The sequence below is a fragment of the Platalea leucorodia genome, assembly GCF_965183815.1.
Source record: "Platalea leucorodia genome assembly, chromosome: 2".
Classification (NCBI taxonomy): domain Eukaryota; kingdom Metazoa; phylum Chordata; class Aves; order Pelecaniformes; family Threskiornithidae; genus Platalea; species Platalea leucorodia.
This window is the reverse complement of record NC_138824.1, coordinates 96884872-96909880: the sequence shown is the minus strand read 5'-3', so window position 1 is coordinate 96909880 and position 25009 is coordinate 96884872. Positions and strand designations below refer to the sequence as shown.

At 44.4% G+C, this 25009-nt stretch overlaps 1 protein-coding gene across 1 annotated transcript; it reads left to right on the top strand.

The window, feature by feature from the left end:
- The first annotated feature begins 831 nt into the window (after positions 1 to 831).
- Positions 832 to 24443, top strand: UBASH3A (ubiquitin associated and SH3 domain containing A). The gene is made up of 14 exons (XM_082303952.1): positions 832 to 957; positions 4384 to 4437; positions 6073 to 6259; positions 8564 to 8762; positions 9474 to 9643; positions 10528 to 10736; positions 11593 to 11719; positions 13691 to 13799; positions 15205 to 15327; positions 16124 to 16216; positions 18314 to 18458; positions 21906 to 22012; positions 22531 to 22637; positions 23541 to 24443. Exons 1-14 carry the CDS (start codon positions 845 to 847, stop codon positions 23676 to 23678), a joined length of 1881 nt encoding a protein of 626 aa, XP_082160078.1. The 5' UTR covers positions 832 to 844; the 3' UTR covers positions 23679 to 24443.
- The last annotated feature ends 566 nt before the right edge of the window (positions 24444 to 25009 follow it).

Here is a 25009-nt window from a genome sequence, read left to right as displayed (position 1 = left end):
CATTTCAGGAGACCAGCAGTTCAGGTGACCCTTTCAGTCCACAGGGTGAGATGTCCTGTCCTCTCCAGGGAGCGGTGGTACCTTCAATGAGAACAGCCCAGGCCAGAGAAAATTGTCTCCAACCATTTCATCATGCTGAAAACCCTGGGGATCAGCCAGTGCAGCTCTACAAAGGTGCCCATGGTGGGACTAGCACCACCAGAAAGGACAGGCTTGTCCCTGCTGCCACCCTGAGCTGCTCCAATCCCAGCGTCGGGGCATGATGTCTAGGTGGGACATTGGGTTTGACCTTGCACAATTGGCCAGCTCATCGCCTTTGGCTGAGAAGACCAAAGCAGGAGCCATGTACGATAGGGATGGGAGGACATGAAAATCAAGCCCAAAAGGAAAGAATTTGGTCTACAGACTAACTTCTTACATGCTGCAAGACATCCCCGCTTGCCTCCCCCACGCTGCAGCAGCAGCTCAGGTGGATTTCTTGGCTTTCAGAAGACAATTTAAAATGAAAGGCTAAAAGATCCCATCCCAGACCCTTCAGCAAGTCCACCCTGACTGTGGTGTTCACCTTTGGACTACTAGTCTTGTTCTGCTGGGGTGGATGGGAAAAGCCTGCAGATAGCTTTTGCTTTTTTAGCCACCCTAAAACAAAAATTCAGAGATGCAGATGCTACGAAAACAGGATGTCAGCTTTTGTCAGAAAAGATCACAAGAGGTTTGAGGTTTTTTTTATTTTAGCTGCCTCTTTCTCTCTCTCATTTTCTTACTCCCTCCCTCCCATGCACCCTCCTCCCACCTCCCAGTTTCTGTCAGCACTCAGCACATGGCCAGGGGAAGATTAGAGGAGATGGCGGTGGCTGAGACACAGCTGTACGCAAAGGTGTCCAACAAGCACAGGAGCAAAAGCACCTCTGTACTCCTTGAGTCTCTCCTCGCCAAAGGATTCACGGCTCATATCGCGTGAGTAATGTGTTCAGCTGCCTTTGCACAATAAGAGGTATTTAAGATATAAGAGGTATTTCTCATAAGAACCTGACAGCAGGCAGGATCAAGCGAGCATGCTGCTGCCTGGGGGTGATGTCCCTATACAGGGGCCAGACCCATCTTGCTTTGAATTTCTTGTAGAGCAGTGCGTATTGCTCATATTGCAAAAACAACCTTCTCTGTATCCATTTTTATAAATACTGTGTATATCTGAAGACATGCGCCCTTCCACATCTTCAGGTTGAGAGGCTTCACAATGAGTTAAGAAGTTGATGTCCATAGTTTGCCCTTGGGATATATCCTCTTTCATTTTTTCTGCTTATCACTTTTACTATAAGGAAGTTAAACGTGGATGTAACGTCTACCCAAAGTTGTTTCAGGCCTGGCAAAGATCTGCTGGATTTTGTGACTGGAAACAGTTTTAAAAGAGTAAGCTTTCCTTAACAAGATGCCACATAAGTCTGTCAATTTTTCTTCCTGTCTTGAATCAAGATCATGTTCCAAAAGCATGTCCTACCTGGAAAATGTAATAGTAAAGAATGAGGCACTATTCTTGGCAACCCCAATGGATAAGAGATTAACTGGTGGCATCTAACCAAGCTAATAAAAAAGAAACGTGGTGGTCACTCCTCCCCCAAACATCACTCTGGTTGGACAGGGAAGTTTTGGGGAGGATTTTCCAACTTCTGAAGGGCAAATATGGACACTTCGGTTCAAATGTTCAAAAAATAAATCTTTTTATTTAAATGTCAAAGAACTCATAAAAATATTTTAGAAAGGAGAGCAATATCTCTCCCTTTTGACTGAAAATTAAACAAGTTGAAAAGGCTCCATTTGTAAGTGCTGTGTTGCTTTTTTAGGAAGAGTTGTGTTTAGCAGATCAACTTTAGACATTATGGGCACTGCTTACAAGGAAACTGTGGGTCCCATGTTCCCAGTTATGCGCAGTGGAATTTTAGCTGTGCAGCTGAAAACCTGGCTCATCATTTCTCTAGTAATACTATAAGTTTGGTCACCCCAAAGTAATGGCTAGTTTTGGAATTTTTTGTCCTGTATGTGAAGTTCTTCAAATTCTCTTCGAAACACTTTCTGCTGTTACTGAGATGGCTTTGTGCTTCCCAGGTCAAAACGAAGAAGCAGTGGCAGAGGAACTGTGCAAATTGACATAAAATGACAAAATGTCCAAAAGCACTTTATTTTTTAATTTATTTGCTTTAATTAACTTTAAGACCTTCAAAATTTTGATTGCATTTTTATAAAACCTTTTAGCTGTCTCTGTAGTTCCTGGATTGAACCATAAATGAAAGTACTGAAAAGTTGTGTTTTTGAAATGTCCTGGCCAGAGAAAAACGAGGCTGGATGGAAATATTACAAAATCATTCATAACATAGAACCAGCATGCCACAGCAACATTTCCTTAAAGAACAAAAACCAAATATGTGGGGACCAAGCCTAGCATCAGATCAACAAAATGGGCCTCCTCTGGTGCTTACACAGAACCGAACTGTGTCAGCAGTTTCTGCTTTAGGGAAGAGCTGTTTATTCTCACTGTAAAGACACTATTTTTAAAACAGATTTTCAATGGTTTATTCCTGCTCTCTATCTGTGAGAAACTGGTATATACAGAATTTATTCTATGCATTATCTTTCAATCTTCACTGCTCATCTTTGAAGCATAGGATGTCTAGCAACAGCCTAATGCTCTCCTGATGCTAAGGGCTCTACAGACCCTGCTGGAAAGCATCCTACAACCAACATATATGATGAGACAAAAGGTGGGAACAGGCACAGAGAGGAGCACAAGGGAGCAAGGAGATAGCCCTGAGCAGCATGAGAGTCCATGGTCTCAGGTCTCGCTTGTCTTGCTACATTTACGATTTCGCAGGCCCTATGGTAAAGAAAAGCTGAAGTCAAGCTCCATTTGGCTTCAGGGCTGTTTGCACAGGGCTTGTCTCCAAGAGGGAGGAGCAGCATGGCATGAAGCGGTAAAACACTCTGAGCGGTAACAAGTGGTTGACAAAGTCTGGCATCATTCGCCAAGCAGTGGCAGGCACTGACATTTCAACTCGATATGGCAGGAAGGGCTGCATGGGGAGAACGACAAAAACACAGGTTGTTCGTGTTTGATGTGATGCAGAAGGGGAAGCCAGCAAAGGTGTGGAAAGAAAATGTGCACTATTCAGTCACAGAGGACACAGGCTAGTTTTAGACTAGGTAGCTCATTGCTTTGCATTGATTTTGCCCTGGTAGTTGATTTACTTTATGGAGAAGAAAGGTAAAAGGTAAAGCTTGAGTGGAAAGACTCAGGTTAGCCCTCATCCATGTTAAGTCCTCCCTAAAGAGCCAGGCATGGTCGCACATACACATAAGTACATTTAAATGTTTTTAACAAGCCCATGTGTAGTTTTTGCACTAGAGAGAAGACAGAAGGCTAGGAGGAAGCACCAAGGACAAACCTGAGTCCTGCTGCTTAATGCACTCATTGCACTGCTGATGCGTGCTCAGGTGTCACCGGGATGGATGGAGGATAAAAATGTGACGAGACTAAATGAATCAATGCCCTCAGGACCCAGTGGCCAGAAAGGATGGCCTCAAGAGAGAAGGAAAGAGACGAGCAGGTGCCAAGTTATTTAGCAGGTTTTCCTCCATGTCCTCTGTCTCCATTTCCCCTTCATGTCTCTTCCAAGAAGTTTGTAGGTGGGTTACAGGGTTGGAAATGGGATTCATGGCTGCAGGTGCTGCTTAAACACTGGAACACCTGTCACCTAGTGTTTAATCACAAAGACTTGTTCATGTGAAGCACATAGTTGGCATTTTGAAAACTCTAGTGAGAAAAGGAAATGTGAACCAAATCCGATCCCAGAGAATGTCAGTTGCATTAACAGAGAGAAACGTGAGATATTGTCCCTCATCTTGGACTGAACGGGTGGCTTAGATCTGGCTCTCCACTGGCCTATGGAAGATCCTCAGTCCCTATTTTCAAACCCCTATATAAGTGTGTTTTGCTTTGTTTATATGTATGGGCTTGGGCCTGGCATCTTGAACCAGAACATTATCCTATGAACTGAGCAAACCTTGCTCTTACAGTGCATGGATGGATGGTTTACCCAACCCTAAGGAAATCCATATAGTCAGTAGGGCTGCTAAGGAACCACCTCCAGAACACAAAGGACGACACCCTGTGGGGAGGACAGGTTACCAGTCTTCAAGGAATTAAAGACCTGCAATGGAAAAAACTATCTGGAGGGCTTCAAGAATGTTAATATTTGCCAGGAATAACCTAGTTGTTAAAGGTCCTGTGTGTGCTGGAAAACAAACTTGGTGACCATAGCATGTCCATTCTTTACTTTCTAGGAGTTTTGTTTCTGTTATTCTGATGAATCCATTTTGTATTTTTTCTAGGCTAAAAGCCTTGGCTGCTACTGGACAAAAGACAATAGAAGATGCTGCAAAATGGTAAGTACCTGTGATTTCTAAGGAGTGCTTTCACATTAAACCTGGCTAAAAATCCTTGTTCGTGTGCTGATTCTGTCACTGAATTTGAAGTTAGCTGTCATAAAAACCCCTGCATCTAAGTTCTTTTTTTTTTTAATTTTTGTTCACATAGAGAAAGAAATAATTGTATTTCTACTTATTCTGGGAAGCAAGGTTATTTGCAGAAGGTCCAAGGTAAATCAAAAAAGCTGGGGAGGGAAGGGCAGTCTTGGGCAGAAGCAGCTACTTTTACCACAGTGGTGTTAGTGAATTCATGGGACTGGCTGCTCTGGGCAGACACTTCTCTCCTCAGTTTTAAGCCTCCTGCTTATTTATGGCCATGGCTGCCGAGGTCTGCTCACTGCCTCTGCAAGGCGTTCCCGGGCTCCGAGCCAGGATTGTGGTCATGCACTGGTGCATGTCTGGGAAGGCGCTCGGAGGCACCCGCGGGGTCAATGTCCTTCCTGCCTCGGCACAGCGCTCACACCTCGTGGCGTGCACCCATGGGAAACAGGCACGGGGCCCGAGGCGGGAACCTGGACTCTCCATCCCGAAGGAAAGGAAGAAGGAAATAGGGGAAAATATCTGTAAACCCATGGCTGGAGTTACAAATGCATGCAGGAACAGCATGGAGTTAAATGGCCATGGCTGAAGGCAAACAGCCCCTTCTTCCCTTGAGAAAAGCTCATTATAAAATAAGCTGAAAGGCTGATGGTCAGAGGGAGGTCGTTATCATCATTACAGTCAAAATCACTTGTTAGCCTTGATCCCTACAAAGCTTTTTCCTCTGTACCAAGACTCTCACAGAGTATTCATATGTAATTCATATGCTGATAATTGATTTTTTTGCTTTAATCCACCTTCAAATTAAATCCAGTCTTTTCTTGCACTTTATTCTGGTTTTTGTTGTGGCTTTTTTTTTTTTTTTTTGCTTGGTTTGATTGCCTTTTTCTTTTTTTTTCTGTGAAAAGCCAGAGGAGACATTTGAGAACGGCATGTTCTTCCCAAATAATTTTTTGTCAGGGATGCTATCACTCTTTCCAACAATCAATCACTCCCAATCCAACAGCTGCAAAGCCAAACATACGGCATGTGAAGAACAAGGTGAAGGATGTCATCACATGGGATGCGAGTTTCTGATCTTTGCCTGTGCATTTTCTGATTTGTCTTGTTTGCTTTTATTAGGGCTGAATAAAAAGGTTAACTCTTTTTGAGTATTTTTTTTAATCTTCAGTTAGTTTTCATTTTGTCATTCTTCAACATTTTGTACCCATTGCTTCTTTTTTATCCTCCAGTCCTCTGTTTCCAGTCATGAAAAAAGGGGAAAAATAACCCAAAAAACCCTAAAAAATCTTTTTGTCTTTCATTTTCAGACATTGAAAGAAGCGAAGGCACATAATAAAATGTAAAGTACACAAAAAAATAAGCAGGAAAAACCCTATTCTCTATTAGTTAGTACTAAAAATTTGTAAGGAGCTTTTATTTTAGCTTTTCATTGGTAAGCAAATAACAACCTTGTATTTCCTTTATCTCGTCTCTACTATGGATGCCTTCAACCGCAGGAAACAAGAGTAAGCGGTGCACGCACTTACTCTCTGTGATATGTCTTGATTTCAGGTTGCACTCCCACTGCAATGATCCCTCTTTGGATGACCCAATCCCTCAGGAGTATGCTCTTTACTTGTGTCCCACCGGCCGTTTGCATAACTACCTGCAAGAGTTTTGGAAGGAGAGCAAGCGCCAGTGCGGGAAAAACAGAGCCCATGAGATTTTTCCACACATCACTCTCTGTGATTTCTTCACGGTAAGGCACAAAAGACGTGCAAGGGTCATATATCAACTACTGGTGAAACTGGGCCACCTGCCATCGTCTTAAACCAGAACTTCTCCTTGGTGATCAAACTGACATGACCCAGGGCCAGGCGCGCTTGCTTAATATTTGAGTGTTCAGCCCCTGCATAGGCACCAGGGGCTTTCTTCCCACCACCCACTTTAGCTACCCACCTTAGGCCTTGGCATACCTAAAAATTGGATGCTGGGGCCAGTCGGATGCTTTGGGGTAGCTGAATGACACATCTTGCATCTATCTAGAACAACCCTGCGCAGTCCAGGCTGCCCATGGACCTGCCAGTAGGAAGCACTTCTCCCCATATGCAGCTATTGGCAGGCTTCAGAGACCATGCTCATTACTGCATCGATCTAGGATGTTAAACCTTGCTGTCCAGGGCAGCAGTGGCTGCCTTCAGCCAGCTGTGCAGCAGTGACAGTGTTATCATAGGATGTAGACAACTTTGGTATTATGCCTATGGGAATCTCAGGGAAACCCCTGCCTTCCCCAGAGAGCCCCAGCCAGAAGGTCATTGCTATGGTGGCATGTCCCAGGCTTTACCCTTTCTATTGAAGCTTGGATATTTCATAACACAGAAGCAGAATGCACAGGGAGGGAAGGAGCAAGGGGAGCCAGACTGGAGTCCAGCAGTGCAATTCAGTCACTTCTCAATAATCTGACATGGAAGTTAGGCTCCTGAGCTGGACTCCTGGTGGGCTCTTTTCTGGTTCTAGAGATGCTATTGTCCTCCTAGGTGGCCTTCTGAATGCTGACTAACCCGCCAGAGAACTTCACAGCAGAGCTGCTTCTCCTGCATAAGTGAATGTGCCAGTATCAGCAAAGACCAGCGAAGAGTCACTGGTCTGGAAAGACTCTAGAGCCACCTAGAATCCAGTTTTCGCATGTTGATGGGGCAGCACATGAACATCAGCTGCAGCTGAGATGTGCTAAAACAGGCATGAGCTAGAGCAGCTGGACAAAAATTATTCTGTTAATAATACTTTTATGCTAAACCATGCCACTAAGTATAGACAGTGAAAATAAGAGTATTTTGTTGCAAAATATTGAATGGTACTGTGTGGCCATTAATCACAAGTATACAGAATAGAAATCATTAATTAATAACAAATGCCATGCTCTTGAAAGGTGTCAGGTTTAAAGGCCTGCCCCTGGAAGAGACAACTGAATTGCAATCCTCACCTCGCACATCTCAGCCCCGTTTCAGGTAGCATATTTCTAGGGATAAATGCACCCTCCAGTGCTGTTCCCTGCTCCTCGGCTGTCAGCAAGAGCTGACCTGGGCACCTCACAGGCAGAAAGCGAGACTCACTGACCTGGCTCCCACCTCCTTCTCCCGACCTGGCCCTCTCCTATTTCCCTACTCCGCACGTCTTTTGCAACTCCCGGACTCGTCGTCCCCAGAGGAGCCTGCTGCATGGCACTCGCCCTGGTGCAGGATCCCACCCCCCCGTCGCCCCGCAGCCCAGGCTGCCCGGTGCCCCTTGGTGCACCCCTCCTCCCCGTGGCCTGATAAATGCTCAAGAGAGAAAGATGGTCTAAGCAGGAGTTGCTCCTTTCTTCTCTTCTGCTCTTCCCCTTCAGCAGCTTGACCCAGTGTCAGGGCTAAATGGAGCAAATAGCTCTGTGGAGGAGAATAAAGCAGCGCAGAAACTGATCATCATTAATGTTCCTGTCTTTAGCTGGACAGCACAAATTCCACCTTTGTCTCTTCACTTCTTAAATTGCTTAATTGCCGCTTTTTTTGTGGAAGCATAGCTCTGTACCATCCTTTCATTTGCTGTGATTTGAGCATTAAGGATCATAATGACAAAGATGCCTTATGAATTTTGCTAGGTATGTTGCTCAGCATCTGAGATCTTGAAGTTTTAGCAGGAGCAATTTCAGCTAAGGACTGTAGGATAACAATAACACAAAATCTTACTTAGAATTGAAGAGGCAAATCATGATCCCTACCTCATTTCAGGCAGGTTACTGTACACCTGTCAGACGGCAAAATGTTTTGGCTCTTTCCTACCCAGGCTAGATACCCCTCCTGGTAGAAGGCTCGATCTCCTATTATAGCACCAGGATACTGTGGTGGTCAAACTGCCCAATATTACTGATTTTAATGCCAGGAATTTCAGGCAAGTTCTTAGGTGTGTTGTCTTTCTCAGGAAGTCTAATGCCTGCACTGTTTTCTGGTGCTACTGTACACCACAGGTTATGAGAGTGGCTGTTGAGTCGGTGGGTAAAGCCTGCTCCTCCTCTGTTTTCTTTCAGTGTGAAGACCAGAAAGTGGAATTATTGTATGACACCTTAAAGAAAGTTGGTGACAGTTTTTCACAGTGCTTTCCACCATCCATTTCCCTATCACTACATTCATCCACCAGCTACCTTGGCTTCTTCATTGGTGACAGCCATGCAAATATCCTCAAAGAGTTTGCTCTGGCATTCTCGTCAGAGGCTTCGTCCCTGGCAGGTAGGACCAACATCAGAGGGGAAATGGGTGGGTCATAGCACAAATGCTTAGGCATGGTACTGAAAACATCTGTGCCTCCGAGGGAGCTTAGCTGATGTTTTACTGCCGGCAAGCACCCTTTCCTCCTACAGATTTGAAAACAATATGGCTTGGGGAGCATATTTTAGACTTTGAAGACACAGTGCTTTGTCTAGAAGCTGAAATGATTGGCTGTGTGACTTAATAGGCCATCGATCAGGATATCCAAGAAGGGCAGGGATATAATACTTTCTATTCCCAGACCTCCATCCCCATGGTGCTATGGCCTAGCCTGATGGTCCGACAGCATCTTTGAGAAATAGGTCCTAATCCCCACTCCAGTGACATCCAAGGGAAATTGCATCACCAGTGGAGACTGAAGGGACACAGCCCCAGCATAGCTTCATCTGGGAGAAACGAGTTCAATACTTCTCAGACTGGGAGAAGAATTCAAGCCTTGTTCATTTTTTCCTCCCAGCTGAAGCCAGGGAGCAAATCCAGTCCAGATTTGGAATTCTTTTGGCATGATTAAAACCATGACATTCTGCAAAACCATTATTCATCAAAACCATGATCTACTCTACTACTAATTACTATGATATTTCCTGCATCATGCAAAGCATGTAGCACAAAACAAGAAGAGTTTTACATGACCTTCGCTTCTATGTTGTGACGTGATTGTTTCATTCCTAGATTGCCAGGTGAAGCCCTGCCTAAAGCAGCTCCACCTTACCTTGGCTCACAAGTTTTATCCTCACCATCAGAAGACTTTGGAACAATTGGCCAAATGCATTAACCCAGGGGAGACCTGCCAGTGGGTAGCTGCTCTCTACTCACGGGACATGCGTTTTGTGCATTACCAGGTACTTAATTTACTTAATTTCCTGAGCCCGCGGTCAGGCTCTTTGCTACAGTCATCTTGCCTTTTCTTTCATGAAGAAAATTAGTGCATGCACAGTACCGTGTTCCAAAAAGCATGGTTGTTTCAAGTACCTCTTTGGGCTGAAAAACTGTACTCATGAATCAGTAGAAGATACCTTTATGGTAGGCTGCTTGACCTGCATGTCAGCAAGGTCTAATTCCAAACTCCAGCAGAAAAAACTAATCTTACCATGACAGGAGAAAATAAAAGTGACAGGAAATTATGATCCTTGAATATTTGCTACGATTTGTCAGATCACAGCTTTGCAGTACAATTCCATTCAGCAAAATTAGTTTTCTCGATTGTTCCAGCCGTGATGAAAACTTCACAGATTAAATATCAGTGAGCAGGGCACAGTTCTCGCTGATGATTTTCTGCTTAACAGACTCTTCGTTAAAACCAGTCAACATTTTTCCGGTTCTCATTTCCAAATTTAAATTATGGAATGACAACCTTTTTCAGTCAGATCAGTATATCGCTTTGTCACAAGTCTCATATTGGATTTTGGTCACACTCAGGAGAGCTGCAAGTAGTCACAAAAATAGCTGATAACGCTTTTGCTGTTTGCTTTCAAATAAATCTGTACTAGTTACAGGAAAAAAGTATTTTTATGAAAACTAAGTGCCTATTTTTACACAGACTGCAAATGTGCCAGTGTCTTCCTTTTTCTCTGCTGAAGTGCCATTAAAGAGCACCTTGCAGAGTGGAAAATAGTACAGGTCACTGTGTCCAGTAGAGAGTTGAACAAGCATCCCCTGAACTGCTGCGGCACGTGCAGCAGCGGGCTCCGGGCAGCAGCCTGACCCTGCTGTGTGTTCCCCCCAGACGCTGAGGGCCCTCTTCCAGTACAAGCCCCAGAACATCGATGAACTCATGATCAACGCCGGGGACTTCATCTACGTTGACCCAACGCAGCAGTCTGACGTGAGCGAAGGCTGGGTGATCGGGACCTCGCATCGGACCGGCTGCAGGGGTTTTCTTCCCGAAAACTACACTGAGAGGGCCAACGAGTCAGACACGTGGGTTAAGCACAGGTAAGTTGGGGTTTCGTGGGTGTTGCTTTACATCAGCCACTTTTCCTGCTGGGGAGCCGTGGCAGCGTTCCTCCTTGCCGTGAGCTGTGGGCTGCCAGGTGGGAGCTGGAGGTGGTGTGGGCAGAGGAGAGAGGGGTCCTGGGAGCCTGGGGGGCATGCTGAAACTTCTGGAAGAAAAGACATAGGACACACACCCACAGACACGCAGAGTTCATTAGTTCAGCTGCTCAAGGGATCACCCCTGTTTGCTTTTGAACAACCTGAACATCCTCATGAATTTTAAAAGACCGCGTTCTGCCAGGCAGGCTGAGCCTTCAGCCTGGCTCACTGCTTTCTTCTTTCTTCTTTTTTCTCATTTCAAGAGCTTGCAAAGTTAACTTGAAATGAAACCACACAAAGGTTACTCCACCACCTTGAGCCTACCCTCATCTTGTTGATTTACTCTGTATCAGCAGGCATCTGTCTGGCTTCCTGCACTTTGCTCTGCAGCTGACAGCACGGCTGATGCTACTTGTAGATTAGAGTTGATTTTTCTAAGCAGGGAGGTGTAGGTGCACTTCTTGCTCGGTCCTCAGAGACAGAGAGGAGGCAACCGGATAGTATTTTTTGTTTGAAGATCACACTTTAGCAGGGTTACACCCAATATATGCCATCAGTTCATATTATTTTAGCCTGATTTTTACTGGGTAGGTTCTAAATCAAGAACAAACTGATGAAGTGGATTGCAAGTGTGCAAAAAATATTGAATGGAATATGAATCCTGACTTACACGTCTGTAGACAAAATCATGACTCCCTTCTATTTGTGTGTGCTCCCCTATGTTTGTGTGTGTGTGTTGCTTCTGCTTTTTCTACAGGGAATATGTTTTTGCAACAGCTTCAAGATTCTCCACCCAAACTGAAAATGAACCTAATGTAAAGCTGAATGGAGAAGTGCATAATCCTAATATGTCAAGGAGCGTAACCAATGTACTTTCTCTTCAGGTAATTGTTTTCTTCCATTTCTTATCTTTGCCATGTGCTTGTGCAGATATACTATTAATTAAAAGCATTTAGTAAATTTAATAGTATCTTCCCTTTTAATTTCATAACATTTTCATGTTATGTTTTAATGCACACACATATATATATACACCCACACACTCATATGCTTATACTGCATGGTATAATATAAATATTTTGTAACATGCATGATGTATATTACTCTTACCTTCTTTCATGAAACTCTCTCCGTTCTTGTCATAATAGCACAACATATGAGTTCTCCGCTCAGGTTTCTCTGTGCACAGCCTTACTGGGCAAGCTGTGCAGAGGTATGGCAACAAGTCTGACAAGTGAGACGCAGGCACAACTTTCCCTGACTTTCACATGGGTTCATAACAGAGTAACTAGAGCAGAATTAGGCTCATTGTTCATTGTTACTTTTATGTCCAGATTCTATGGATGTCACCTTGGTGGTTTATGTCGTCCCACATCTTAGCACATTTAAATGTTTCATCTTCTTTTGTATTTTTAGATACATAGCTAATGCAAATAACTGCATAGAACTGCAGCAAGAGAAGAGCTAGCTGGAAAGGTTAGCAGCACTGACGGGATTACATTTTTGTCCCAGTTTCAAAATCAAAGTGTATCATTTTTTCCCAGGTTTTCCACTGGTCTTCTGGTAGGAAGAGCAAAACAAATACGGCCTCTGTTTTTTTACCTACAGCACATTTGCACCTGTACTGCCTTATTGGCTCTGACTGTTAGGGATGCCAAAACAGTCCTTTCTGGCACACTGACATGCTGCAGAAACCCCTTTGGGCTTGCTGGCCCCACGGCCTCTCTTCTCAATGTGCTGGGGGATAACCCCAGGTTCATTTGTGTTAACATCAGAGAAACCTGAGGGCACCTTGAGGGAACATCCATCCTGGGGCCTCCCAGGACGCTGTGTGTATGACTGTACGACAGAAACTTCTGCACGAGTCACACGTCCTTCCACCAGCTCTTGATTGCTCTTGGCCTCTCTTATCTAGCTCAGATCTGTGGCAGAGCCGCCGCTTGGCCTGAGGAACATGCTTTGCAGATGTGCACATCTTCTCCAGTCTAGGAGTTTCCCCAGGCTCTGGGTTCCTCCTAAGCAGAAGAGCAAGACCACAAAACCTTAGTTTTAAACTCTGATCTTGGGGCAGTTGATTTGTGTTTCATGGCAGAAACACAAGTGTTTAGCAGAATACATGAATATAAATCTCATACCACTTCTTAAGAATTCCCTTCTCTGCTGCTGAAGATACACATCGCTAACCTCAGTGCTGCAGCAGTAACGCTGTGATGGGTTACTGCTGAAAAGGTTTTAAAGCCTTTGACCTGTTCCTCCTTATCTTCTCATCTGTATCTAACGTGCATTGTATACTAACCCCAAACTATTCAGAACTTATTCATAATGCCATGCAGTCTGAGTAAAAATGTGGCCTCAGGAGATCTGGGTTTCCTGTTGACTTGGCCACATATTTATGAAAAGTGTAAAAGTAGTGTTTTCATTAGGAAAAGAAGGATGAGCGTGATGTTAGTCCTGGTGTAGACAAGAGCATTACCACTTAAATCTTAGCTAGTTTCCCTCTTTTGTTTATACCAACCATATGATATATATTAAAATTACAGTTCCTTCCCACACTGGAATTAAAAGATCTGTTATCAGCACTGCCTTTCACTAGTGTAAACATAGAGTTAAAACCTAATCTGTAGCCCATGAAGGTCAGGGATGTTTCATTTGCCTTCAGTAGAGAGCCAGTCAGGCTTAGTATTGTCCTAAAGATAGGCATCTATTATAGCAGCTCCTTTCTCTCCCGCTCTGTGCTTGTTATAAACATCCCAGGACAGGCCTGCTGCTCCTTCCTCCATCAGGGAGCATCCAGGAATCTAGACTTTTAATGCAGGTTATATATAATATTGTAATGAAAAATCTTTTTTACGCAGCTGTCTCAGAATGCCACCCTGCGAAGAGGCGTGCTGGTGATGCACCACGGGGAAAGAGTTGATCAGGTCTTTGGCAAGTCTTGGCTTCAACAGTGCTTGACTTCAGATGGTGAGTGTGATAATGGAAGGATCTTAGCAAATCAGAACCAAAACCAATTAATCCCAGTAATGGGTACAAGAGATTCAGTCTCCTACATATAAATGTAAACACTGACACAAAAGAGTGAGTAACGTTGCAAATCAGGTACAGCACTGCTTTGACCTGCACATAGCCAGTATTTCATAATGTGCTAAAGTCCTCCATGTTTATGTTGGATAAAATCTGCAGAACAAACAAAGATCTTGTGATACTGACAGATGCGTGTCTCATTGACGGATGTACAAAACACTAGATCTCCACCGCTCGTCACACAAGGTGGTGGTTGTCTGACCCCTCCACCTTTCCACGCTTGAGTCAGAACCATGGTCTGTTGATCAGAGTCATAGTACGTCACTAGTCAAACCTGGGGAAGAAGAGCAAGAGCAAACCATGGTGGAAATGAGATGTCAGCACCAACCTGAATTAAAAGCTGAATTTCTTGGCCCTCTCTTGCAAAACCAGTATGTTTTGAGGTGAAGAAAACTGACCCAGAACAGGGAAATGTGTGTCAGGAGGAAGGAGGGGAAGAAGAAGGTGGGAGTTCGGAAGGGAAAGCTTTATGTTGAAAGTCTCCTTTGTTATGCTGGAGATGTCCTATATTAAGTGTGTGAAATTCACACTAGGTAATGAGGGTGGTACCTTCCGGCTGCATAATCAATTAATTGGTTTCATTTTTCTTCAGTGGGAATGTTGGATTTTGTCATTTTGGCAATAGTAAAAGAATATCGATGTGGAGGGGATTTTTGTTTCATTTGAGCCCCACAAACCCGAATTCTCATGATTTCTTGTCCTCTCCCTCCTCCCTCCCATTTGCTCCTTCAGAGCTTGCAGAAGAGGTGCTATTTTGTTAGGACAGGTGATTTTCCAAGCCAGTGTTGTGACCTTAAAACGTGATCTCTTTAAGGTAACAGCAGTCACCAGGTTTTTTTCATCAGTGAGACACTGACTATGTCTGTAGTACTAAAATAATCCTGTAGGCATCTCAGTTCAGGCACTGCCCCACGATCCCCCAAACTGCTTAGTTATTAGCTGTCTCCTTGGCGTGGTCTCAGTTGATGGCAGCTCCCCATCGCCCACATGGTTTCCAGGCACGTTTTGAGGAGAGCACAGACCATAGTCTGTCCCCAGTGGACAGACAGCATGGGTTTTTGAGGTGGAGGGACGAGAGACTACCTCCTTGGGCAGATGCCCTGCTTCATCACTTGCCCTCGTGGCCGGAGAACGGGCCTCGAGCTGTTTAATTTGCCAGTCGAGTTGTCACTCTGGGCTGAGTTTTCAGAACCAGCCATCCAACCATTCAGAAGAAACGAAGCCATTATAATGAAATGCCACCTGTGCACTCAGCTGCTGCCTCCCTTGTCCCACCTCGTTTCAGGAAAATACTACAGAGCAGATCTGAACCTCCCTTCCACCCTGCCGAAGAGGAAAGACAGTGTGAAGCATTTTGAATATGATCCTCCTTTATCTTGCTGTGGTATTTTCCAGTCAAGGCTTATAGGTAAGCTGGATAATATCCTACTGCAAATGTCAGGATTTGGGAAGCAGGCTTTCATCCTCTGCAAAAGCTCACACTGGCTTTGCAGTAGAAAAAACTTCCTAGCAGCACTTATTGTGGTAACGCTTCTCTATGGGCAACCAGTGCAAGATCTTGGTAAATAGTAAAATAGAGAGTGGGGCTGGTTGCTCATCTTTGAGACCTATTCTGCCAGTTCCTGGCAAAGTTAGAAAGAAGCTGCGACACTACCTGTGCCCTGCTGCTGGTCTGCAAGGGACTAATGTCTCACGCAGTTGTCACTGAATGGGCAGTGAGGAGTGAAGGGGCTGGCCAGAGGAAGCAGCTTCATCGTCAGCAGAGTGTGGTCACCTCATCACAGGCACCTGACGGCTGGGTGGTATGGGTCACTCTGTCTCAGTTCTCTCACCAGATGTTGTTTCTGCTCCCTGAGCAAGCGTGCCTGGCTGTGACAGGGCAAGTCTGGTGCAAATACTTGTCTCTGATGACTCAGATATATGGAGACAGCCAAATGCCTAACCGCAGTTTGCAGATTTGGAGTGAATCTTCCATAATTATCTTTCCAACACTCATTTTAAATTTGCTGTTGCCACCAGAATGAGTTTTTTAGTGAGCTCAGTCAGCCGATAGTGTGAAAAAATGGATAGAAAGGGACTGTCAATGTATCCCATGTCAATGAAACTGAAAAGCTCCAAGCTGCTTTTTGCAGAAAGTATTTTGTAGTACTTTCTCATCTGTCATGATTTGCAAAAGAGCAACTCACTTTGGTGTTCCTATCCAGGGGAAGCTCTGCTGGACCAGGAGGTGACAGTCAGCTACGTGTACTCATCACCTGCACTCCGCTGCATACAGACAGCTCAACACGTACTGCAGGGTAAGGCAGCAAAACGAGCCAGGTGCTTTTGCCATGGTGAAAATGTCTTTGTCAAACTTCTCTGAAGTCTCTGAGATGAGTAATTAAGAAGTTGTACAACTTTGTGATTATTTGTTGTTATATTTAAGCAGGGAAGACAAGGTGGTTTTGTCTAGCTGGTAATATAAGCAGTAATAAACCTGCTGCCATGTGTATGGTCTGGAGAGTACTATCCCATTAACTGTAGTCCTTGCTAGTTAAAATGGAATCTAATGTTATATGAAACAGAGGCGTTTCACATCAGGTTGAATTCAACATCAGTAGTTGCTCATCAAATCACCATTGCCACCTCTTCTAGAAAATATTCTGAGCCAAAAAGCAAATGTTTCCAGTGCTCTGAAGGATATGTATGTGAATCAGGCAAGACAGCTTTCTCCTGAAAGTATTTGCCTTTGCAAGCCAAACTATTTTGGGTGAGGAATTGGCTGATGGGCCGCACCCAAAGGGTGGTGGTAAACAGCTCTTTCTCAAACTGGCAACCCGTCACAAGTGGGGTCCCCCAGGGATCGATATGGGGCCCAACGCTATTCAATATCTTCATAAGTGATCTGGATGATGGGATCAAGTGTACACTGATGAAGTTTGCTGATGACACCAAACTGAGTGGGGAAGTAGACACTCTGGAAGAGAGAGACACCCTGCAGGAAGATCTGGATAGGCTGGAAGAGTGGGCTAACAAGAACCTTATGAAGTTTAACAAACAAGGACAAGTGTAACGTCTTGCACCTGGGAAAACATAATCCAGGAGTGCAGCTCAGACTGGGATCCACCTGGCTAGAGAGCAGCTCTGGAGAGGGACTTGGGGGTCCTGGTGGACAGGAAGCTCAACATGAGTGAACAGTGTGCTGCTGCGGCCAAGAAGGCCAAGAGGATGCTGGGTTGCATCAAAAAGGGCATCACCAGCAGAGATAAAGAAGTCATTATCCCTCTCTACTCAGCGCTTGTCAGGCCACACCTGGAATACTGTGCTCAGTTCTGGTCCCCGTTATACAAAAAACATGTGGACAGGCTGGAGGGGGTCCAGAGATGATCAAGGGTCTGGGAAGCCTACGTATGAGGATAGGCTGAGAGAACTGGGTTTGTTCAGCCTTGAGAAAAGGAGGCTTAGAGGTGATCTCATCAACATGTACCAGTACTTAAAGGGGAGCTACAAAAAAGATGGAGACTCCCTTTTTACAAGGAATCACATGGTGAGGACAAGGGGTAACAGGTACAAGTTACTCCCAGGGAGATTCCGATTGGACATGAGAGGTAAATTTTTCACAATGAGAACAGTCAATCATTGGAATAATCTCCGCAGGGAAGTGGTTGACTCCCCCACACTGAACAGATTTAAAACTCAGCTGGACATGGTGCTGGGCCATCTCGTCTAGATTGTGCTAGAAAGGTTGGACCAGATGATCCTTGAGGTGCCTTCCAACCTGGTATTCTATGATTCTATTTTAATTCCTTTATATTGCAGAACCTCTTTCTTCTCCCCCTCCCTCCCCCTTTCTTCTTTTTTCCTCTCCTGTCCCCTCCTACAGGTCTGTCAGAGGTTCACAGTTCATTACCATGTTTAGATCACAATTACAATGGGAGTGCATTTCTTCTGGGAACTAGTACCACTCAGTAACCTCCCTTGAGAATAATCAACAAAATAATGTGTCTTTTGACAAGAGAATTCCATTTCTAACACTGTAGGACAATTTATTGCCCCACTGAGGACCACTGAGCAAAATGCTATATAAAAATGGTAAAAACATTTCCTATCTAAAGTTCATTCAGGTTGCAACATTACTGAGGTCTTTTCTTCTATTCTCTTGTGTACCTTGCAGATCATCACAAAAGAACTCCAGAAATAATAATAATAATGTAAGAATTTGTAGTGCCTTAACATTAGTTAGACAAGAATATAATGTTGGCTTCATTTAATCAACATGATCCTCTTTTTTTTGACAATAAGTGATTATTTTTCATTAATGAAAACATTACAATGAACAAGGTAGAATGTACAGCACGAATGTAGCGCTTGGAGTGTACCTTTTTCTTCTTAATAAATATTCCTTGTTCTTGCAGGGCTTAAATTAGATCAAAAAGTCAAAATCAGGGTGGAACCAGGACTATTTGAATGGACCAAGTGGGAAGCAAGCAGAGTAATTCCTAACTTCATGACTTTGACAGAACTGGCAGCAGCCTCTTACAAAATAGACACAAGTTACAGGTAATTTCTCTGTATCTAGCTGTTAAAGACTTTTTCTTTTTTTTCTCTGAGGTATCTCTTCATCTTTTTATTTGTCATAAACCTTTATGAACGCTGCAAAAAATGGGTGATTCTGATCAAATCCAAGTCTATGTGATTTGTTCCCAAAATATGATATGCTGTCAGCTGTCTTGTGCCAAGGGTCAGCGTTGCTTGCTGCTCTGACAGGCACACACGCTCGGAATGTGCGCGCACGTAGCACGCGAGTGCACCTGCACATGCACGTACATCTGGTACTTGTGTACGGGACCAGCCCTGCTTTGGTGCTCCTTCAGATGCGCCGGCTCAGGCCCATGGTTTGTTATGCACAAGGATAGCTGCATTATAGGCATTAGTGTCAGGTACCAGCAGTTTTGTTTTTACCCTTGGCTCATGCGAAGCACACTTTAGAAATGTGAAGAATAACCTGTCCGGTAAATAACACGCTGCTTTTCAGCGACGAAGAAATGCGACTTTAGAAAAGGTTAGTAAGCCCTTTGTTTAGGGTCTGAAGGGCAGCAGCACGAGGTCTGCCCCACGGCTGAGGATGAGCCCAGGCTGGGAGGTGGCAGGGAGCACAGCTCCATGCCTGAAACACCACTGGTTTGTGTCACTGAAGCAACAGCTACAAGAGGAAGGGAAAGCAGGGGACCATGCCCGTGCACCCCGGGGCAGAGCCACGCAGGGTCAGGGGAGAGAGAGGTGAGCTCGACACGAGCCAGCTGTCCTGGTTTTGGGGGCAGACACGGTAACGGTGTCTCACTATAATTGATCTTTGTGCCATATTCGGTCGGGGAGGGGGGTTGTTTTCTTTCGAGTTGCTCTAAGATTAGCACTGTGCTCAGCAAGGACTTTTTGGGGCCGTCACAGCTTCAGGGGTGATGCCTTTTCTGAGTGCTTGCAAACCACAGCAGGGCAGGAAGCGATAAGGCTCCCATTCAATCTAGCTCTGCATCTTGCTTGCAAACCAGGCTGCTCTGCATTTGCAGTGCACAGCCAGATCCAGGAAATTACTCAGCTAATAAAAGTGAGCGTCTCTGGGGTTTCCCACATACACAAGAAAGGGGGAAAGGAAACGTCTCATGTCTTAATGCATTTCTTACAGCCAAGCAACTGTCTTCATTTGAAATTGCATGAAGGAATAAAATCCTTCATTTTCTTGGATCATAGTTCTGGTGTGTTTTGGCACCAACCGAGTGTTTTCCCTATTTTTTTCGATAAAAAATCACTTGCCTCAAACTTCCACATAGAAAAGGGTGCAAATGCAGAGCAGTGGGAAGTTCAGAGGGGAAGCTCTGAAGCAGTGCTTACTACGGGCTTCAGACCCCTCACAGCTCATTCAGGTCCAGGCAAAAATAGGATAGATGAGCTATAAAATTGCACATATGATGCCAGGTTCTTTCCATCACATGCAGGGTTCAAAATCCTCAGGTCCCAGGGCTGGTTTCACCATATTCACCCACTGCAAATGAGAGTCTTCAACTAGGTTAAGTCCCTGATCGTTCCCTGTCAGCAGCGGACCTAACCCAAATTCTCCTGTTGCCAGTGCCGCTAAGAGGCAACGTGAGTGGTGCTGAAGCATTTGCTGCCCATGCGTTGTGCGCTAAGATGAAACCACCTTGAGGTTCACTGCACCCAGTTGCAGGCATCTAAGAGCTGGGTGCCTAGGCTGTGATGGTTAGCTAGCAGCCTTCTTGTCGGTGGAAAGAAGGTGACTCCCAAGACAGTGATTTTCCATCTCAGATAGCCTATATGTCAGACACTTAAGATAGCATGAATTGCCCTCTGAAGGGGCTTACTTGTCTCTATTGACCTAACCAGACACTGAGCTGTAGGCAGCTAAGGTTGGCTGAGATTAACTCTGCCTCTCTCCTCTCATGCTCTCACAGCAGCAGAGGGGTGGTAGACGCTCCCTGGCCCAAAGCAGGATAAACTCTGCCTTTGCCATTCCTGCTATTAAAGACTGCCAGTCACAGTGTCAGCCACTTATTTCTTTCCTTTTCACCCTTTGCATGGAGGACAGACCCTTCCTTTTCTCTTCACAACAGCCTTTTGCAGACTACTATCATGTCCTTCTTCAGCCTTTTCCTCTGAGCCGAACTCTTCCCATCCTGCCTTGTAGGCTGTGCTTTCTGGACCCCTGTTCACTGCTCCCCTCTGGATTTTCTCTCGTTGGTCCTCATCACGCTTGCACTCTAGCAGTCACAGCTGGACACAGGACTCCCACCGAGACCTTAGCCTGGGCTGAGCTCTCCTGTTGCTATTTAGCCTGGAAACCACTTGGGCCAGTGCTGGGGATGCTCAGTTCTGCTGCAGGATGACTAGTTAATAACAGCATTAATACTGAAGGGACTGAGGTGCCAACAGGACAACACATTAAAAAAAATTGCAGCTCTGCCAAAATGCAGACTAGTTTTGAGTACCCCAATCTAGACTTCTCCAACCTAGCCAGGATTAATATTAGCTATGCTTAAGAAGCCCGCACAAGGTTTTCACATGGTTTTACCACCTATTTTCTACTTCTGCAGTTTGTGCGGACATAATGTACCGAAGCCTCACCTGTGAAAGTACACTGCGATACCATACCTTACTGCAATATATTAATCCAATCTTATTCCTGCCTATTCACTGAATAAGGAGACAATCAAATCAGGGTGAGGGAGGCGGTTGTTTGTAGAAAAAAAATTAACACCCTATATTGTATCACAACACGTGGCTAACAATATTTGCCAGCTGTAGCAGTGAACTCCTCCCCTTCCCAGAGAAGATAGATTAAGAGGACGACATGAATAATAGACAAAAAATAGAAGTGCTCAGCTACTTAGGAGTGGTGCATTGTGATTAATGTCCTTGGAAACATTTTTTTTTTTAACTCTAGGAGTGAAATTCTTTACTATCCATTTGTCTAGCTAATGCAGCTATGCCTTGTTCGTTGTTGATTTTGTTTTGTTTTGTTTATTAAGGAGACTAACACTGAGGTGCCAAATCTTGAAAGCATTCACATCATCAGTGTCTCGCCCTGGTTTGAACTCAGTCAGGATTGCTAGAGCTGGGCTGCTCTGCGAGTCTGCAGTTCGTACCTGGGCAGTGGTCCTAGCCAACAGAATTGCTCAAAGCACAGCTTTTCTTAGACACAGCTTTTCTTCTTTTCTTAAATAATCTTCACTGTAAACCACAAGTTTTATTAAAGCATGGTTTTCCCTGCATCTGGTGCTTTATGAGCTATGAGATTCAGCTATAAGATTTAATAGAAATTACTGTGGGGGAAGCTAATGCTCCATGCAAACTGAGGTAGCAGTATGTCAGCCAAGTCAGTAGATAAACCTACATCCTTGTCCAAGTGCCTTTTCTCTGGTATAGTCATTCAATAGTGCTAACAGTGTCCCCATATTCATCTAGATTAACATATATTTGTGATTTTATTGTCAGAGGTACCTTCCCACTCTCTTCTCTGGTGCCATCAGAAAGTTACGAAGAATATATAAGCAGAACCTCTGCGGTTATAAAACAAATCGTCACTGCCTGCCCCAGCAAAGGTAAAGGTTTCAGATCTTTGCATATTCTGTCACACACTTTCAGTAACACGAACAGGCAGAGATTTGGCAACAGAAGCACATTTAACGTGAGTTGTTGGTATTGCACAGAGCTTAAGGTAGACTCTTAGTCCTTCTCCTGGGCTACACTAAATCAAAATACATGCAATTTATAGGATAGAAATGAAAAAGCAAAATTAAACAGAAGACAGTAGAGTACTAAATTGCAAGAGTATACTCTTTGCCTGGTCTTTCTACTTCAGGATGTAGCTCAGCATAAGATAATACACTTTTCTGGAAAGCTTTTTTTTCTCTTTTCCTAGCAAGTGCTTTCTCTCACTAGCTGGCATGCCTACAACACACCAGACTTTTTCTGACCAGTACAATACACCCTGCCACTTTATCAAAGAGGTCTGCAAAGATGAACAGCCCAAACAGAGCCTTATACCTGTCTGCTGACGGGTAACCTGACAGTGCTGCAGCTCCCTTACTACTTGTCTTCGCTTTCTCTGGTATATCAGGTGTCATCCTCATTGTGGGCCATGGCTCTTCCTTGGCATCTTTCACCCGACCTCTGATAGGGCTCCCTGCCAGAGACAGCAGCAACTTTGCCGAGGTAGTACGAAAGGTAAGAATTTTTTTCAGCAGGAAGCTTTCTTTTTGTTTTATTATACTTTCAATAAGGAGCCTGGCTACACAGTGATACATGCATGTAACTGCATGCCAATACCAATGACATTAGCTTTCTCATTACAAAGGGAATCTCATGTAGTTTTAGCAAAGCACTGGAGGTCAAAAGAAGGATTTTCTCCTGGTGAACAGTATGTGACTAGCAGCTAAGTCTTTGGAGATTTTCATCCAACTCCTCTGAAAAGTCAATGCCAGGTAACACCTACAGACAAGAGGCACATTTGGAAACCTCTCCATCTGGAGCTAGCCTCCTTCCTTTAGAAACAGGGCTAAGAGTCTTCCCTCTCCTCCCCATGGTGTTGTGACTGTAACCTGCAGCTACATTGCATAAGTCACTCTTTAAGAAGCTGTGTGGTTTTTGAGTCACACTAAGTTCACAACTTTGGTGCTCAGCTACAGAATGAAGTGGAGAAAGGTTTTCTTGGCAGCTTCACAAGTGGGGCCCGTGCTTGAGACTTGGTCGCCAAGGTTTTTTGTTTACTTTATTTGTGTATTATCACCAGTGGCAGAATTCTTCATCCCAGTTTTCCTTACCGTCTGCCTTGGTACAACCAGAGAACTCAGTCTTTAGATATATTTTTACTACCACTGTCGATGCATAAGGAGGAGTGAATATATTTTGATCATCAAATCCAAGTATGAATGTGGGGTGATGACACAAGTTCAGCTTTCACCCCACAAGCCTCCAATCTGTTTTTAGTTCATTTCAGAAGTGGCAAAATGTCCTGGTCTCTCCTCCCAGAACAGTCTCAGGATCTGCTCTCTTCCGTAGCAAAAAGTCCCCTCTTTCATGGCAAAGCAATGACCCCGCTAGTAACTGTGCTGGTAACTTCTTTCCTAGATCCCTTCACTCGGCATGTGTTTCTGTGAAGAGCTGAAAGAGGAGAACAAATGGCAGATGGTCAACCCACCAGTGAAGACGTTAACTCATGGAGCAAATGCAGCGTTTAACTGGAGAAATGGTATCGTGGAGGATTAGAAGGCCGGCTCTGCCTTTGCAGTTGTCAAAAATGAGCCAAAGACAGGTTATGGTTCAGCACAGTCCAGTGATTCATCCAGAAGACTTACAGAGGGTGGGAAATACCCTCTCTGAGTATTAAAGCACAGAAAAACACTTCCGAGTTTGGTGCCTGAATTTTGTTTTTATTTCAGTGGCTGAGAAGAAGGAACCTAGGAACTCTTGTGTAAATGAGAAATAACTCTTCTGGTGGTGAAGAAAGTACTTTTTAACCTCTTCTGAGATTATCAACGTTTAATAAATACGTAACTACCTGATTATAAATTCCACTGCTAAAGGCACTAAAGTAGACAATGTTGCATTTTCCAAGACGAAAGTACATCCAGTAAGAATTGCTTTTTCTCATGCACTTGGATATTTTCAGACAAGCAGAGAAACCAGGACTGAAAAAAAGTCATCTCCTACCCGAACAGGAGACCAGCTCTACGTAAAGCCACTGGGTTTCCTGTTCACTCCATCACTTCTGCAAGAGCAAATACCACACTGACTATTTATTCAGCTCTTCCGCAAAGGGCATCCATTTTCTATCACAACAGCTCTCCATTCAGCAATTCCCGAGTGATCCATATTGCAAATGGGACTAAATGATTCTTTTTTGAAAAAAACTGAACTGATTGCTTTACTGTTGCTGGGAGAAGGAAAGACTCCCTGCGTTACTGTACTGGTGACAGAACCGTGACGTGAGCAACTCTAACTGCTGAGCACCTCCTGAGATGGCACTCGCAGGACAACAGCTTTGCTTTGTGCTGTTCCCTGCCGAATTGTATAAATGGTGACACACCTACCGGGTGGGTCACCTGAAAGGTCTCCGTAGCTCTTCTCTTGGTGATTTGTTTAATTAAGGGAACGTAGCCCTAAAATTTTATGCACAAACAGGAACATGCCTTTCCACAGTCTGTTTCCCTTTCTAATTTTCCTTTCTAGATATCCTCTCAGATAACTACCTCTGGGAAAGCACAAGTGTTTCTTTCAATGAAAGGAAAAAATGGAGGTTTCTCTCTCAGCATGACTAAAAACATTTTCATTTGCACTCTTCATCTCCCTGCTCCTTCCTGACATACCTCTGCATGCATGCCGTTAGCCATCGGGGCATGCGGTAGAGCCCATCCACCATTCAGGCTTTGGGGCTGAGAAGTGTCTGACAAGCACCTTTATCTGTGGGTGTGGAGATTTCGTATCTCAGTCTTGCACCTGAAATGATTCATTTTGATTTTCCAGCTCTGGTGAAGTTGCTTGAGCTCCTGCTTTTCTGACAGCGCTGTAACTTTAAAGTGAAAATCAGATGCCCAGGG